Source organism: Pelophylax lessonae (assembly GCF_965119305.1).
Source record: "Pelophylax lessonae genome assembly, chromosome: 7".
Taxonomy (NCBI): Eukaryota; Metazoa; Chordata; class Amphibia; order Anura; family Ranidae; genus Pelophylax; species Pelophylax lessonae.
This window is the reverse complement of record NC_138774.1, coordinates 77,027,120-77,043,781: the sequence shown is the minus strand read 5'-3', so window position 1 is coordinate 77,043,781 and position 16,662 is coordinate 77,027,120. Positions and strand designations below refer to the sequence as shown.

General features: G+C 41.6%; 1 protein-coding gene across 1 annotated transcript in view; it reads right to left on the bottom strand.

The window, feature by feature from the left end:
- Positions 1–16,662, bottom strand: part of LOC309560472 (rho GTPase-activating protein 11A-like) — a gene marked incomplete at both ends in the record, with an annotated part of 68,215 nt that overhangs the window by 37,884 nt on the left and 13,669 nt on the right. The window contains 2 exons of the mRNA XM_082264105.1: positions 1,042–1,205; positions 6,588–6,844. Of these exons, the coding sequence (XP_082120231.1) occupies positions 1,042–1,205; positions 6,588–6,844 (421 nt within the window). The remainder of the gene's footprint in view (positions 1–1,041; positions 1,206–6,587; positions 6,845–16,662) is intronic.

The following is a 16,662-nucleotide window of genomic DNA, read 5'->3' as shown; positions in this document are numbered from 1 at the left end:
ATGCTCTCAGCTCAGTCTCAGACTGCCATGGATGCTTATATGCAGTAGCTGAGCATTAAAAAGCGTTCTGTGGTCAGCAGAAGGTTAATATGTTAAAGTGGTTAGAAAGGCTGAAGGTTTTTATCCTTATGCATTCTATGCATAAAGGTAAAAAAAACCTTCAGAGTGCAGCTCCCTCCTCAGCCCCCCGCCCCCCCAATACAGATCTAAGCTCAATCTTGAAACCACCAATGTGCACAAGAGCCTTGTCTCTCCCTTCTGATTGGCTGAGATGGAACTGCAGAAACCATTGGCTCCCGCTGCTCAATCACAGCCAGTGAGGCGGGAGCTGGGGACAGGGCTGAGCCACGCTCTGTCTCTTAGGGGTACAGAGAGCCGGCTCAGAAGTGAGCACGCATGAGTGTCCCAATAGCAAGTGGCTTGCTATGGGGGGTATGGGGGGAGCACTCGGCAAGGGGGAGGGGCCCAGAGCGCTGACAGGGAACCCGAGAAGAGGAGGATCGAGGCTGCTCTGTGCAACACCGCTGCACAGAGCAGGCAAGTATGATATGTTGTTATTTTAATTTTAAATAATAAAACATATTCCTTTACAATCACTTTAACGCTTAAAATGAGATTATAGTGATTGGGCTCACACATTTCACACCATGAACAGTCCAAAGTATAACTAATATTACTTCTATGCTACAGACTATGTCAGGGAGCCCCTAACAGGATTCCCCCTGTATAACAACACTGCTCCAATAAGAAAGAATTTTAGTTCCATGTTGGCATAATACCTTATTAGGATAGCATTTAGTAGAATGCCACTTATAATTGGGAAAATGTTTTTCCTAAGAGCACAGGCTTTCCTGTTTTTCCATATAGCGAACTAGCAATTGAACATTTAGCCAGCGAAGCAATCACCACCAATCACTGAAGCTCAGTTGCATTGCTCTTGGTGGTGTATGACCAACCCAGCAGTGTTCCATTGTGCAGTATGACCCTGTGATCTGCATCACCCTGGGCAACAGCAGCTGCCTTCCCGTAAACAGCCTTTACCTATATCCTGGGCCCGTTCGATGAGACTTTGAATGGCAGACGCCTGAAGTTGCAGCTGTTTCTCAGTGGCAAGTGTCAGCTTTTCTCCCAAGTTGCTGCTAGAGAACAAACTGGGAGCTAAAACTACAGCCAGATTCCCAGAGTCCATCCTGTTCTCATCACACCTGTTAGAACAAAAAGGAGAACAAGCAACAAGATCAGGCCAATTTACATTCCATACCAACCCCAAGTGAGGGGTTAAAAGTAACATATACTGAATCAACAAATGGGGTCATGCAAAAGGAGCATCTAGGATTAACACAGGGCACTGCAACACTTACATTTGCATTAGGTTGATGCCCATTTTGTGTTAGGCTGGACATAAACTAGTAAACTTTTGTTCTAAATTCCTCATTTTAAGAAAGCTCTTTCAATTCTCTAATCACCAGTGGGGGTCAAACTGATGTATGATTTTGACCATAGTGTCGAAATTCAAACAAATTTCGCCAACAAATTTTTCTTACAGTAGATGTGGTTTTCGTCTTGGAGATTACATAAAATTTCAAAATTGAATTTTAAAAGCAGCTTAAATTTTGAAGTACTTTTGAAGGACATTCAACAAAGCAACAAAGTCGTACTATCTACTGTACTGGTGTATGACCAGCTTTAGCATGCCCTGTGCGTTCAGCTGTTTTGCATTAGCCAGTCCTCTCCTTTTAAGGGTGCGGTCAACACAAAAAAATAATTAGCCCAGTGTGATTTTGGTGTGCTGCCACACACAGGGTACTAGCATGTGTGCATTGTCATGCTCTGCAGCACACTGTAGATGTGCGTTTGGATGCGAGTTGTAGGGAGGTGCAGCATGGCACGGTGGCAGTAAACAGAGTCCATTTGCAGAAAAAGAACTTGTATTACCATTACATCTCACAACAAACCCTGGGGAAGGCACCTGACCGGGAACACTCACAGGAAGTAACAGTGATGTGTAGCAGAGCGGGTCTCATGTGTCTACAGCATCCGTTTGGAGGGGCGGAATGCAGCCTGGTCGGTCTGTACCCAAATGGGAAGGCTTCCAGGAAGGATGGCATGTCCCTATCATTTCCCTATTCATCTAGAACCTCTCCCTACCCATATTCACTGTCCCTACACTGCCCACACGCGAAATGCATGTCAAGCCCGGCAGCCAGGTTCTTAAATAGACTCAAAGAAGAGAAAGGTGGCAGCACATCCAGCATAAAATCTTCATACTTCATTGTAGATCCATAAAAAGAGAGGACATGATATACACTTACAGCTCAAAAAAAAAATTCAGCAGACGAGTTTCACACACCTGTGCTTAGTCATTGCTGATGACCCTGGCAGGCAACCGGCCCTCTATAGCAGCTATACCTGGTTCCTGCAACAGCAGTGAAGTATTCCATTGGTTTGCCTGGAGTGGTGCAACTCTCTTGTGGTCTTTTAAATAGACTCTGCCTGACCCAAGATGGCCACCAGAGTTGTCCCTTTAATGGGTCAGTTATGAATCTCTTATTTGGAGAGAGCAGTGTGTGTGTGTGTGTATATATATATATATATATATATATATATATATATATATATATATATATATATATATATATATATATAGCCCTCAAAATTTCTACTCGCCTGCTCGCATTTGGCGAGTGGAAAAAAAACTTGAGGGCGAGTGTGGGGCTGCCTTGGGGAGGGGGGGGGGGGGGGGTTGATTGGGTGCTGTTCTCCCAACGATCGCCCAGAGAGAGGAGAGGAATAGGAGAGCCAGCCAGATCACACAGCTTTGATTTGAATTGCCCAGCAGCCGCAGTCAAACTCAGTCCCTCCTCCTGGATCAGCTCCTATGATAGACAACACACTGGTCCAATGCCGGGATTTATGACCTCTATCATAGGAGCCAGGCCAGGAGGTAGGACTTTGACTGCCGCTGCCGGGCAATTCAAATCAAAGTGTGTCACAGTGGGAGATCCCTGCTGTGTGTGATCCAGCTGGCTCTCCTCTCTCTGATCCCCATGCACTGGTGGGGCTGGGTTGATGGGCACTGGCGAGGCTGCACTGATGGGTACTGGTGAGGCTGCATTGATAAGCTGTACTGATAGGCTGCACTGGTGGACACTGGTAAAGTTAATATATTTTTTTATTTTTAACTTCTTCATAAAACATTTAACAGTGTAATTTCATGAGATAATTTATAAGGGCGTGTTTAGGGGCAGGGCAACTGATGGCAAGTAACTCTTAGGGCCTGGCTAGTAGCTCAGGACTTGAAATTTTGAGCTCTGTATATATATATATATGTATATATAATGTGTTTTTAGTGAATTGTTGTACGTGTAACTGTTCTGTTGCCTTGCCTGTTTTTACAGCTGATATGGCTGGCCCAGGTTTAAAGTACAACTGACTTGGATTATTTTTGTCCACGGATGTACTGTTCTAAGGATGGTCGGATGGTCTATTATGTACTATCCTGGTTCTTACTATTGCTGGGCTCTGCGTAGTCCATATTACTGCCATCGCTGTGTTCAGGTGGCATTTGTTTGTTTTGTAGGTTTAAAAAAAAAATGGCTGCCAGAGTCACATGGGGCAGCAGCATTTAACCGGATAGCTTCCCCAGTGACCCAGGAAACTATAAAGGAACCATGTTCCTCTTGACATCCTCTCCCTCTGCAATATTGCTGCGGTTGAGCGCCACCTGCAGTGCAAAAAGTAGACTGCCTACAAATTGACGAATGGCAATGCACCACAACACAGATATGACTTGTGTTTCATTTACATCATTTAGCTGCAAATAGATGGATTGAAATGCCACCGATTCAGCAGGGACTGGTCGAATTTTGATCTATCTATGGCCATTCCTGTTGTGGAAAAAGACCATTGGAAAAATTCTCTCTACCAACTGGCTGCAGCCACTGATCAGTGTATTCTGACAGCAGAGAATTCCCCACTGTCAGAATACAATGGCACAGCATTGACAATTCCTCCATCCACCTCATTTGTGTGGATGGGTAAAGCTATTTTATTGTTTTTTTTTGTCCTTCGATCAGCCCTTCTGGTTGATCAAAAAACAATGAGGCATCTATGGGCAGCCTTACAACTTGGGTACATTAGGATTGATCAAATGTTTAGCACACCAGTTAAAAAACGCCTTCAAAGAATTGTTGGTAAGGCCCAACTCCAGTCACAATGATTTTATTGGCTTTAGAAAGTAGAATGTATTGGTACCTCAGCCTTTTAGTAATACCATTCTGGCATTCATTATCCGGCTTAAAAAGATTGCTTTCAGTTGAAACGTATAATAAAGTTCACTCTGCACTTTTACTCTCCCCGGTGACATCCGAGCTGCGGGCATAATAGACACCGACACTCTTTTTAATCTGTATGAAGCCAGCATGGAATTATTAAACAGCAGAAGGTATATTGATGAAAAAATGCAGAGCTGTTCCTCATGTGAAACATTTAAAATTTGTCCAGTGCGAATGGGGGCAAAATCCAATGTTGTTGGGTTATTTTCTCTGCAGGTCGAATGTTATTTATTTATCCAGAATAGGGTGAATCAGGAAAATACTGCATTATAGTCACTAGAATGCCCAGATGATCAGAGGAAAATATTAAAGTGCTAATAAACCTCAAAACTCAAATGTAATATATTGCAGCTTACCAATCATTAGATGTGGTGGCTGCATTCCTTTATTTTGGGTTTTTTCCCCTCTGTTTGCACCTGGTGATTGGGCCATTAAAACACCTCCTTTATTAGAGTTCCCCCACTCTGGATAAAGGAGCAACAGAGTCACCTTTGGAGTGCAGCATTAACAGATATCTGTCCATTCTCTAAGTCTGGAATGCAGCATTGTCAATCTGAGGGTGAGGGGGGGGGGGGGGTTAAATGTACTAGCCAATTTGGATACTCTAACAAATTGAAGGAAAAGCCCACCTCACACTTTTTAGGCAGTTACAGCATTTTTTAATTTTTTCCATTTTGGGATACAGGTTTTACATAAATAAATGCAAATCATGGTTGAAACAAACTAACTCTTTACCACTGATAGGGGTGCTTACCTTACATCAATAAAAGCTGACCATTGTTAGCACCCATCAGTGGTAAACTATTTGCCTCAATTGCTACATCTGCAGGACAGCTTGTTCTGTCTTACTTGCTGGATCACCAGGTGAAAATAAAGAAAAGAAAGCCTAAAAAGAAAATGAATGCAGCCATCACATCTAAGATTCAGTAAGCTGCAATCGAATTAAAGAGGAAGTAAACCCTCTGAAAAAAAAAAACCCTGTGAAGACAAAGGCATAATGAGCTAGTATGCATCGCATACTAGCACATTATGAAGTACTTCCCTAAAAACTAAGCCCCCGCAGTGCTGCCCGATCAGCAACAGGACGGCTGACATGTTCGCCCCCCCCCCCCTGCTTCCTGGATCGCGTCCTCCGGTCATCTAAATGGCCAGAGGCGCGATTACATCCCTCCCATCACTCCGCCATTCACAGCACAGGGCTCTGAAGGAACAGCACGGGTGGCCGTTCCTTCAGAGTGCATGCGCCGATGACGTCATCGGCTGCATGCACTGTAAATATCTCCTAAACGGTGCAAGTTTAGGAGCTATTGATAGCACCTATAGGCAAGCCTTAATATAGGCTTAGCTATAGGTAAAAGTCTTTAAAGTGGGTTTACAACCACTTTAATGTTTGCCTTTGGGTTTAATACCGCTTTCATTTTCTAGGATTGGCAGCTCCATCTAGTGGCTATAGAGAGAAAATGGCCTAATAACATTAGATTTTGCCCCATTCGCAAAGCAATTACATGTAGTTTCTGAAGTCAAATAGGTTTGCAATTTTTATAAATACACCCCATAGTTTTCTCTCTAGAGCCAATTAAAATGTTGGTGCCTGGAGTTTGGTCTTTATAGAAGCAGAATTTGGTGGAGAAGTTTTCTGTGCATCAAATGCAGCACATTTTCAGTGAAAGATGGCTTGCATCAAGCGATGCACAAACTGTTGGCGCTATATAAAACCTGTATAATAATAATACAATAATAATAATAATAATAATAATAATAATAATAATAATAATAATAATAATAATAATAATAATAATAATATGAAACATACAGCATCCTAGAGGAGTTTACATTGCAGCCCTGCAGAACGAAAGCTACAAACTTACATAGACAAAATCCAACCCATACAATTCCATTCAAAACAGAAACTCTGCAGATCAGATCCTTTAAGGATGTTTCCCACCCATGACCCTAATAAATCAGCTCATCCTAGGCAAGGTCAGTGGGGAAAACCTTCCCTTCTAACAGCCCTTAAGGATTGAGGTTTATTACCATGGTACTAGAGAAAAACACTTGGAAATATTTCTTTAGCTTAAAAGCAAAATTTTAAAAAACATGCTCTAAAACAAAATATGCCAATTATTATTATAATTTTTTTTTGTAAGCTAGCATTTCAAATAAACACATTTTGTAAAATCAGCATTCAGTTCTCCAACAAATGTCAAGATTGGGGTCCACCTTGTGGCCTTTTTAGATTACTACAGCTATTACCTGGAGGCTACACTTTGGAGGAAGGTACAGAAGTACCTCAAGGTCTCCCCATGGACAGGCGGCAGCAGACAGGTCACCAGGGTTGTGATGGCGCCCCTCTCCTCTTCACACAGTGTTTGCTGAATCTGGCACAGGGGATCTTGTAGTTCTGGGGTGAGAAGCGGATGCGGAAGCTCCCGGAAAAACTGTTTCAGTAGAGCAGCTACATCGCTGGGATGGGCAGAAGATAGGGAGCTCTCCCCAGATTCTAGCTGTGCCTAGAACAAGAAGTTTTTATTTATTTATTAATATGTGTAATGCTGAAATACACCACAATGCTTTATGGAGAACTATTAATCATTGTATCAGTCCCGGTCTTAGAGCTTACCATCTAATGTTACGACCACAATAATGCAGAAACAGAGACGACTATTTAGGTGTTTGGTCTGTGGGTTGAAACCACAGCACATAGAAGAAGCCAGAACAAATACGGTGAGATAACAGAAAACTTCACACACTTACTAAATTCACACTTGGACATTAAAGTTACATGACAAGTCGCAGCCCATTCTTTTCAATGGTACTTGATCAAATAGGTGTGATTTAAAGTCACAGCGACTTTTAAAAAGGTGCTTCCAGTACTTTGGTGTGACTTGATGCAACTTTAGTCCATAGAATGTAAAATCAAAGTCGTACTTGAAATTGTGTGGCTTTGGAAACACGCTAATGTGAATGGTGCCTTAGAGCAGTGGTCCTCAACCCTGGCCTACAGGGCCCACTAACAGGCCAGATTTTAGGTATTACCTTGGGGAGATGCAGACTAGAGTACTGCAATCACTGAGCAGCAAAGGATATCACCTGGGATGTATTTCAGTTATCTTGAAAATCTGGCCTGTTAGTGGGCCCTGTAGGCCAGGGTTGAGGACCACTGCCTTAGAGTCTTCGAAGGAAAAACTCAGGATCCCTCCCCTCCACCTTCCATTTTTTCCCTTCCACCTCCTTTGTGACCTCCCCCGTCCCACTCCCCTCCTTTGTGTCCCCCCCTTCCCTTCCTCCTCCTTAGCCCCCCTCTCTTTTTTTTCCTCCCTAGCCCCCCTCCCTCCTTTCTTTCTTCCTTAGCCCCCCCTGTTCCTTTCTTTCTTCCTTAGCCCGCCCTTCCATTCTTTCTTCCTTAGCCACCTCCTTCCTTTTTTTTCTTCCTTAGCCCCCGCCTTCCTTTGAGGTGGGAGGCATGGTGGATTTTCAAGTTAAACACCAGGGACCCTCAGGGGTTAAACCTCAGGCTGGGACCTGGACTTACAGTTATGTTTATCATGGGGGGGGATATTATGGTGCCTCAGGCCAAAAAACGGTGGGACTTTTAGGGCAAGTGATCATGTACACAAGTTTATACATAAAATCACAGATGCATTTATTAAGTAAATGAACATAAACCCAAAAAAAAACACATATATAGATTGTGTTGGTGCGTGTTTGGGTTAGAGACAAAAAGGTGAAAAGGTAAGAAAGAAGATTTGGATGAATCCGTGACAGGTGTGAATATGGTGACTTAATATGGATGTTATCTGATCTGTTATTTTTACCTTTGCAGACTGGGTGACAAATCCTTGAAAAGGGCTATAAATTAGCCGAAATGCGTCGGAATATCGGATGACCTCTGTGAGCATTTTTCCAAGCCCCCAAGCATGGAAAAACAGAGATAACATCCATATTAAGTCACCATATTCACACCTGTCACGGATTCATCCGAATCTTCTGTCTTACCTTTTCACCTTTGGGTCTTTAACCCAAACACGCACCAACACAATCTATGCGTGTTTTTTTGGATTTTCATTTACTTAATTCATCTTTGATTTTATGTATAAACTTGTGTACATAATCACTTGCCCTTAAAGTCCCACCGTTTTTTGACCTGAGGCACCATAATATCCCCCCCCCCCCCCATTATTATACAGGGACGGAGGCAACCAATACTATCTTAGTTTTTTAGAGATCAAAACATACCCCCCACATTTATGTTGATCTTTTGTTCCTCCTATCTTTCTGTTCATGCCTAACTTGTTCCTTATTGCCATGCAATAGTACTCTCTCTCTTCTCCCACTGGGCATTCTCGCTTTATTTTTCTTGTTCATTTTTTTTTTCCACTTTATTGGATTTTAATGTTTTTTGATTATGTTCATGATTTTGATTAAGTTTGTGTTTGTCCATTTATGGTGTTTTACCTCTCCAAGTAATCTTAATTATCTATTAATTAGCAAATTAAAGACGTGTTGCCAGGAGGGGTTTATATCCTATACATTGTGCCATTTTTGTACACATGTTGTAAACAAGGCCCACAAGGCTGACGTGTTAAAATCTGCAGTCTAGACATTGTGTCTTTTATGGAGAACCAATAAATTTTGAAGATTTTTAGGAACAAGCAAGGAGTTGTGGACTCTATTTTTAAAATGGCCATTGCAGCTGTGCGACTGCATTCCTGCACCCGGCAGCTCTGGAAGATCCCCTTATCTTATTGGGTTGTTGCACCTCACCTCTACTAAGAATGTGTTAGATGTAAGGGATTGTACAATCAGATTTTAAATGTGTGGTGTGCTTAAGGTCACTAGTCAAAGCAAGTCAACTCCTCTTCCAGTAAGATTTATAAAAATTTCAAAACCATAAATATACGACTGGAAGAGATCCCACTTTACACTTGCTAAAACATTGCAGGGAATGTTAAGTTTGAAAAATCTTTTGTAAAAATGAGGAGAAGAAAAGAAAAAGAAAAAGAAAAAGAAAAAGAAAAAGAAAAAGAAAAAGAAAAAGAAAAAGAAAAAGAAAAAGAAAAAGAAAAAGAAGAAAAAGAAAAAAAAGAAAAAGAAAAAGAAAAAGAAAAAGAAAAAGAAAAAGAAGAAAAAGAAAAAAAAGAAAAAGAAGAAAAAGAAAAAGAAAAAAAAGAAAAAGAAAAAAAAGAAAAAGAAAAAAAAGAAAAAGAAAAGAAAAAAAAGAAAAAGAAAAGAAAAGAAAAGAAAAGAAAAGAAAAGAAAAGAAAAGAAAGAAAGAAAGACAGGATTTCAGTGCAGCAAAGCCAAGTCCAAACCACTACGCCCCCTGCTTTTCCTGTGCAATGCAGAGATACATTATAGTAAAGCCAAAAAAGGGCAAGTTTAAGAACTTTGATATCCAATCACAATGTTGTACACATGGGAAAAGTGTGTGTAAAGTACTTGTGCACTGCTATGGGTGTAGTGATAAAAATGCTTTCCAATTCATGTAGAGCTCGAACAGCTGCTACCATTGAGTAGTAATCCCACACCAAAAAAATTATAAAATTTGAATGTTTGAAATCTGAGTAGGCTATTTTATGTACAGTAAAACCTTGGTTTGAGAGTAACTTGGTTTGAGAGCGCTTTGCAAGACAAGCAAAAATTTCAAATAAATTTTGACTTGGTTTACAAGCGATGTCTTGATATACAAGTAGCTTCAAGTCACAGCTGAGTATAAAAGAGAAGAGAGGCGCCTCTAAGTGTAGCAATATGGTTACATTTAATGAAGGTACAACATTTAGCAACTCTCATGGTTGATGATTGGAACAGGCACATCTAAGTATGCAGGCATCCAGGCTAAAGCTGTCCACATAGACCATCCTCCACACCGCCATCTACGTCATCCCTTCCATGCTGCCCCTCGCTTTTAGATCGCTTTACTGCAGTGGTCTTCCCGGTCAGGATTACAGACTGGCAGCCGGCGGTGCAGAAGATAGTCCATGTGGACAGCTTTACCCCGGATGCCTGCATACTTAGATGTGCCTGTTTTATTCATCAACCATGTGAGTTGCTAAATGTTGTACCTTTATTAAATGGAACCATATTGCTACACTTAGAGGCGCCTTTCTTCTCTTTGATTCTCTGTAGCTCCTACTGGATTTTGCTTCTTATCCCCTTGTGGAAGCGGCTATTTGTGGATGGACATTTTATGGTTATATAACCTATCGCAATGCTATAATCTTTTTATATGGACTATAAACTGAGGGACTTATGAATAAATGGTTGTGGAACGAATCATCTGAGTTTCCATTATTTCTTATGGGGAAATTTGCTTTGATATGAGAGTGCTTTGGATTACAAGCATGCTTCCGGAACGAATTATGCTCGCAATCCAAGGTTTTACTGTATATATTTTAATAAAGACGCACCCACTTCTGGGCCAGAAGAATTTGCCCCCTTAATGACCAGGCCATTTTTTGCGATTTGGTATTGAGTTGTTTTAACAGAAAATTGCGGTCGTGTAACGCTGTACAGAAAAAAAATGTATCTCTTTTTTTTCCCCCACAAATAGAGCTTTCTTTTGGCGGTATTTGATCACCTGTGCAATCATTTATTTTATTTATTTTTTGTGCTATAAACAAAAAAAAAAAAAAAAAAAAGGGACATCTCAAAAAAAACAAAACAAAAAAAAAAAAAAACAATATTTTTCACTTTCTGCTAGATAAAATCCCCCCCCCCCCCCCAAAAAAAAAAAATTAAAATCAAAATTTTTCATCCTTTTAGGCCAATTTGTATTCTGCTACATATTTTTGGTAAAAAAAAAAAAAAAAATTGTAATAAGCGTATTTTGATTGGTTTGCACATAAGTCTACAAACTAGGGGAAAGATTGTCATTTTTTTTTTTTTAATAGTATATTGACTGAGATCTGCGATTTTTAGCAGGACTGCAACAATCGCCCATCTTTCTACCTTGTACACCACTCACCATGCCTAGTAACCGGCACCCTGAGGGGGAATGTCCGCCCTCCCTGTCTCTGGGGATCACCACCAGGCCTCTGGAGGTTAAGGGGGGGGGGGGGGGGGAGGGGCGCTACATTTGGATCTTTTGTGCGATTCACTATAACTATTATATATATATTATTATATATATTATATATATATATATTATTATTATTATGTATATATATATATATATATATATATATATATATATATATATATATATATATATATATATATATATATATACACACACACACACATACATATATACACACACACATATACACACAGTGCTTTGCGAACGTTTTCGGCCCCCTTGAACTTTTCGACCTTTTGCCACATTTCAGGCTTCAACCATAAAGATATAAAATTGTAATTTTTTTGTTTAGAATCAACAACAAGTGGGACACAATCATGAAGTGGAACGAAATTTATTGGATATTTCAAACTTTAACAAATGAAAAACTGAAAAATTGGGCATGCAAAATGATTCAGCCCCCTTAAGTTAATACTTTGTAGCGCCACCTTTTGCTGCGATTACAGCTGTAAGTCGCTTGGGGTATGTCTCTATCAGTTTTACATATCGAGAGACTGAAATTTTTGCCCATTCCTCCTTGCAAAACAGGTCGAGCTCAGTGAGGTTGGATGGAGAGCGTTTGTGAACAGCAGTTTTCAGTTCTTTCCACAGATTCTCGATTGGATTCAGGTCTGGACTTTGACTTGGCCATTCTAACACCTGGATATGTTTATTTGTGAACCATTCCATAGTAGATTTTGCTTTATGTTTTGGATCATTGTCTTGTTGGAAGACAAATCTCCGTCCCAGTCTCAGGTCTTTTGCAGACTCCATCAGGTTTTCTTCCAGAATGGTCCTGTATTTGGCTCCATCCATCTTCCCATCAATTTTAACCATCTTCCCTGTCCCTGCTGAAGAAAAGCAGGCCCAAACCATGATGCTGCCACCACCATGTTTGACAGTGGGGATGGTGTGTTCAGGGTGATGAGCGGTGTTGCTTTTACGCCAAACATAACGTTTTGCATTGTTGCCAAAAAGTTTGATTTTGGTTTCATCTGACCAGAGCACCTTCTTCCACATGTTTGGTGTGTCTCCCAGGTGGCTTGTGGCAAACTTTAAACTACACTTTTTATGGATATCTTTAAGAAATGGCTTTCTTCTTGCCACTCTTCCATAAAGGCCAGATTTGTGCAGTATACAACTGATTGTTGTCCTTTGGACAGAGTCTCCCACCTTCAATATTATCGCTTGCACAGTGCTCCTTGGGATGTTTAAAGCTTGGGAAATCTTTTTGTATCCAAATCCGGCTTTAAACTTCTCCACAACAGTATCTCTGACCTGCCTGGTGTGTTCCTTGTTCTTTATGATGCTCTCTGCGCTTTAAACTGACCTCTGAGACTATCACAGTGCAGGTGCATTTATACGGAGACTTGATTACACACAGGTGGATTCTATTTATCATCATTAGTCATTTAGGTCAACATTGGATCATTCAGAAACCCTCACTGAACTTCTGGAGAGAGTTTGCTGCACTGAAAGTAAAGGGGCTGAATAATTTTGCACGCCCAATTTTTCAGTTTTTTATTTGTTAAAGTTTGAAATATCCAATAAATGTCGTTCCACTTCATGATTGTGTCCCACTTGTTGTTTATTATTCACAAAAAATTACAGTTTTATATCTTTATGTTTGAAGCCTGAAATGTGGCAAAAGGTTGCAAAGTTCAAGGGGGGCGAATACTTTCGCAAGGCACTGTGTGTGTGTGTGTGTGTGTGTGTGTGTGTGTGTGTGTGTGTGTGTGTGTGTGTATATATATATATACATACATATACACACACTTATACATTATATAATTATATATATTTATTTTTTTCCTACTTCTTACAGCATTAGGCTGACGAATAGATCAATGTTTTGGGCATGAACAGTGGCAGATACTATATATCAGTGCTGCTAATTTGATCACTATTTTTGATTTTGTATATACAACTTATTCGCAGGTTGAATAAGTGCACCATTTTTTGACTATTTACACATGGGAAAAGCACATTAATAGGGCATAATCACATATGATGCATTTTTAGGAGCACATTAATGTAGGCATACAGATGTGAAGAGGCTCTAAATCAGACAGCCATTCTCAACAATGGTTCCTCAAGGTGGTCACTAGGGGTTCTTTGGGCACTGGCTAATTGAACTCCCATCTGATAGCGCCTTTATTGTTCCAGGTCCTTCATCACTTGGCAGAGCCAGTAGCATGACACCAAGGATATTTTTAGCTGTCTGTAGGGGTGGCATCATAACCGCCACTGCAAGGAGGGCATTCTCCCCGCTGGCCCCCCAATGGAAAAGAGGGCATTCTCCCCGCTGGCCCCCCAATGGAAAAAGAGGGCATTCTCCCCGCTGGCCCCCCAATGGAAAAGAGGGCATTCTCCCCACTGGCCCCCCAATGGAAAAGAGGGCATTCTCCCCACTGGCCCCCCAATGGAAAAGAGGGCATTCTCCCCACTGGCCCCCCAATGGAAAAGAGGGCATTCTCCCCACTGGCCCCCAATGGAAAGGGGCATTTTCCTAATGATTCCTGATAGACTAGTCTTAGCAGAGGGTTCCCTGACACCTGAAAATTTTTGCACAGGTTCCTTTGTTCTCCCCGCTGGCCCCCCAATGGAAAAGAGGGCATTCTCCCCGCTAGCCCCCCAATGGAAAAGAGGGCATTCTCCCCGCTGGCCCCCCAATGGAAAAGAGGGCATTCTCCCCGCTGGCCCCCCAATGGAAAAGAGGGCATTCTCCCCGCTGGCCCCCCAATGGAAAAGAGGGCATTCTCCCCACTGGCGCCCCAATGGAAAAGAGGGCATTCTCCCCACTGGCGCCCCCATGGAAAAGAGGGCATTCTCCCCACTGGCCCCCATGGAAAAGAGGGCATTCTCCCCACTGGCCCCCCAATGGAAAAGAGGGCATTCTCCCCGCTGGCCCCCCAATGGAAAAGAGGGCAATCTCCCCGCTGGCCCCCCAATGGAAAAGAGGGCATTCTCCCCGCTGGCCCCCCAATGGAAAAGAGGGCATTCTCCCCGCTGGCCCCCCAATGGAAAAGAGGGCATTCTCCCCACTGGCCCCCAATGGAAAGGGGCATTTTCCTAATGATTCCTGATAGACTAGTCTTAGCAGAGGGTTCCCTGACACCTGAAAATTTTTGCACCGGTTCCTTTGTGGTAAAACAGTTGATAAAGGCTGGTTTAAACCCTGGAAGAGGACTCCAGACTGTACAAACATACAGTTGCCTTTCACAGGAGGCCAATCTCCGATGTCTGGTCTGCCAGACCCCTTTCATTCTGTCCCACATTGCTCGGGGAAGCTTTTTATTTCAGAAAAACTGTTCAGCATTCCATTTGCACCAGGCACTGTGAAGATCTTTATATTGTAAAGGTCTACCTATATATCAGGTTTGTCAACTGGGTACCTTAATAAAACCAATCATACGCTATATACGGTACAATCTGATTATACTCCGTTAGATTTACCATCAACTATAAAAAGTACAAGGTCTTGCCTATTTTGATATACAGTATTTTGAATTTATGCTAAGGTTTGTCCTTCTATTATATAGTTTTCATGTGTAGTGGGTCCTACAAAGCCCTGAACCTCCTTGGATCCAGGATGGGGGGGGGGGGGGGGAGATGTCATTCTGGTCAAAGCCAGAAATGTGGAAGCACAGGCTGCACTTTATAAAAAAGCATCCTCTTTTATGCAAGCAAAATGTAAGAAAATCAATTTTTGCTGCCCCCAACCCCTACCCCCATGCCAGATCACAAGGGTAAGCAAGCCCTTACATTTGCAAAACACGTAAGTAAAGAACGTGTTGAAACTGCAATTCCAGGTACAGGAAATACGCACCATACACAGAAATATTTTAGACAAAGTTTTAGGCTGATGCTGCTGACCTAATTTTGGAAGGTTTGTAGCCTGCCTGTCATTCAAACCTTTAATGAAAGGTTTCCCTTAAAACAAAACTAAAAGGCATTCATTTTTTTTTAAGTTTTGGACGGAGTGGAGAGGTATTTGAGCTCCTGTCAGTTTTTATTGCTGTTCACCCTCTCTATTTATCCTGGAGACCCTTATCACCAAGACGGAAAGTAAAGCCCAAATTTTGGGTTGTCCCAGAACAGAAAGAGGAAATCTTCCAATGAGGACACTGGTTCCAGGGATTTCCTCGTACTTCCAGTTAGGGCTATGGGACAGGAAGTGAAGGAAAATCTTCCAAATGGGACACAGATGGCAAAAAAAGACTGACAGGGGTTATAAATTTCCCTTACACTATCCGAAAGGTTTTGTCTTTAGTTCTATTGTAAATAAGTACTCATTGTTTCCAATCATTTCAAATACAGTTTTTCCAGCTCCAAGACCAGACACCATGACCTCTGGGCTCAAATAAATGATAGGAATTGCACTTTTCTGCTACATAATTTTGGTAAAAAAAAAAAAAAAATCCCAACAAACATATTGATTGTTTTACATGAATTTTATAGAGTCTACAAACTATGGTATAGATTTATGGATTTTTTATACTAGTAAAAGAAGGCGATCAGCAACAGATAGCGGGACTGCGATATTGCAGCAGACATTCGGACACTGACACTTTGCGGGATCCAGGGACATGAATACAGTGATCAGTGCTAAAAATATACACTGTCACTAATGACACTAGCTGGGAAGAGGGTAAACCTCTAGGGCAATCAAAGGGTTAACCGTCTGCCTAGCCAGTGTTTGTGTGTGCTGTATATGCTGCCTTTACTAAGGGAAGAGATGGATTCTAGTCTCTGCTTTGCAGAAACACAAAATCCATTCTTTTCCCCACCCGTCAGAACAGCGATCTGCCTTATTTACACAGGCAGATCCCCATTCTGTGTTGTTTACCGACATCTGGTGGGTTCCGGAGGACATCCAGTGCTTGATTTGTGCAGATCAGCCTCTGCTGTGAAGAATCACAGCAGAAGCAGCACGCCCCCTGCAGGCAGAAGTGCAGGATCACATATATACACACACATGATCCCGCGCAGAGCTGCTGCCCTGTAGCAGTAAAACTGCTATAGGGTGGTCAGCAAGGGGTTAAAAACACATCAATCTGTAGGGTTCACCTGCAGTGAATGTTTGGTAAATGTCAGATTCTCTGCTTTATTAAAATGCCCCTAAATCTATTTTTTTTTTTACCAAGTTAGCGATCATACATCACTGTGTACAGTTTTGTTAAGCAATTTTTTTTTTTTTTTTGTAAATCTGTTGCAAAGTTTCTTTTCTGGAGATCCTGCCAGTAACAGCACTTCCTGTAATAGGCTGAC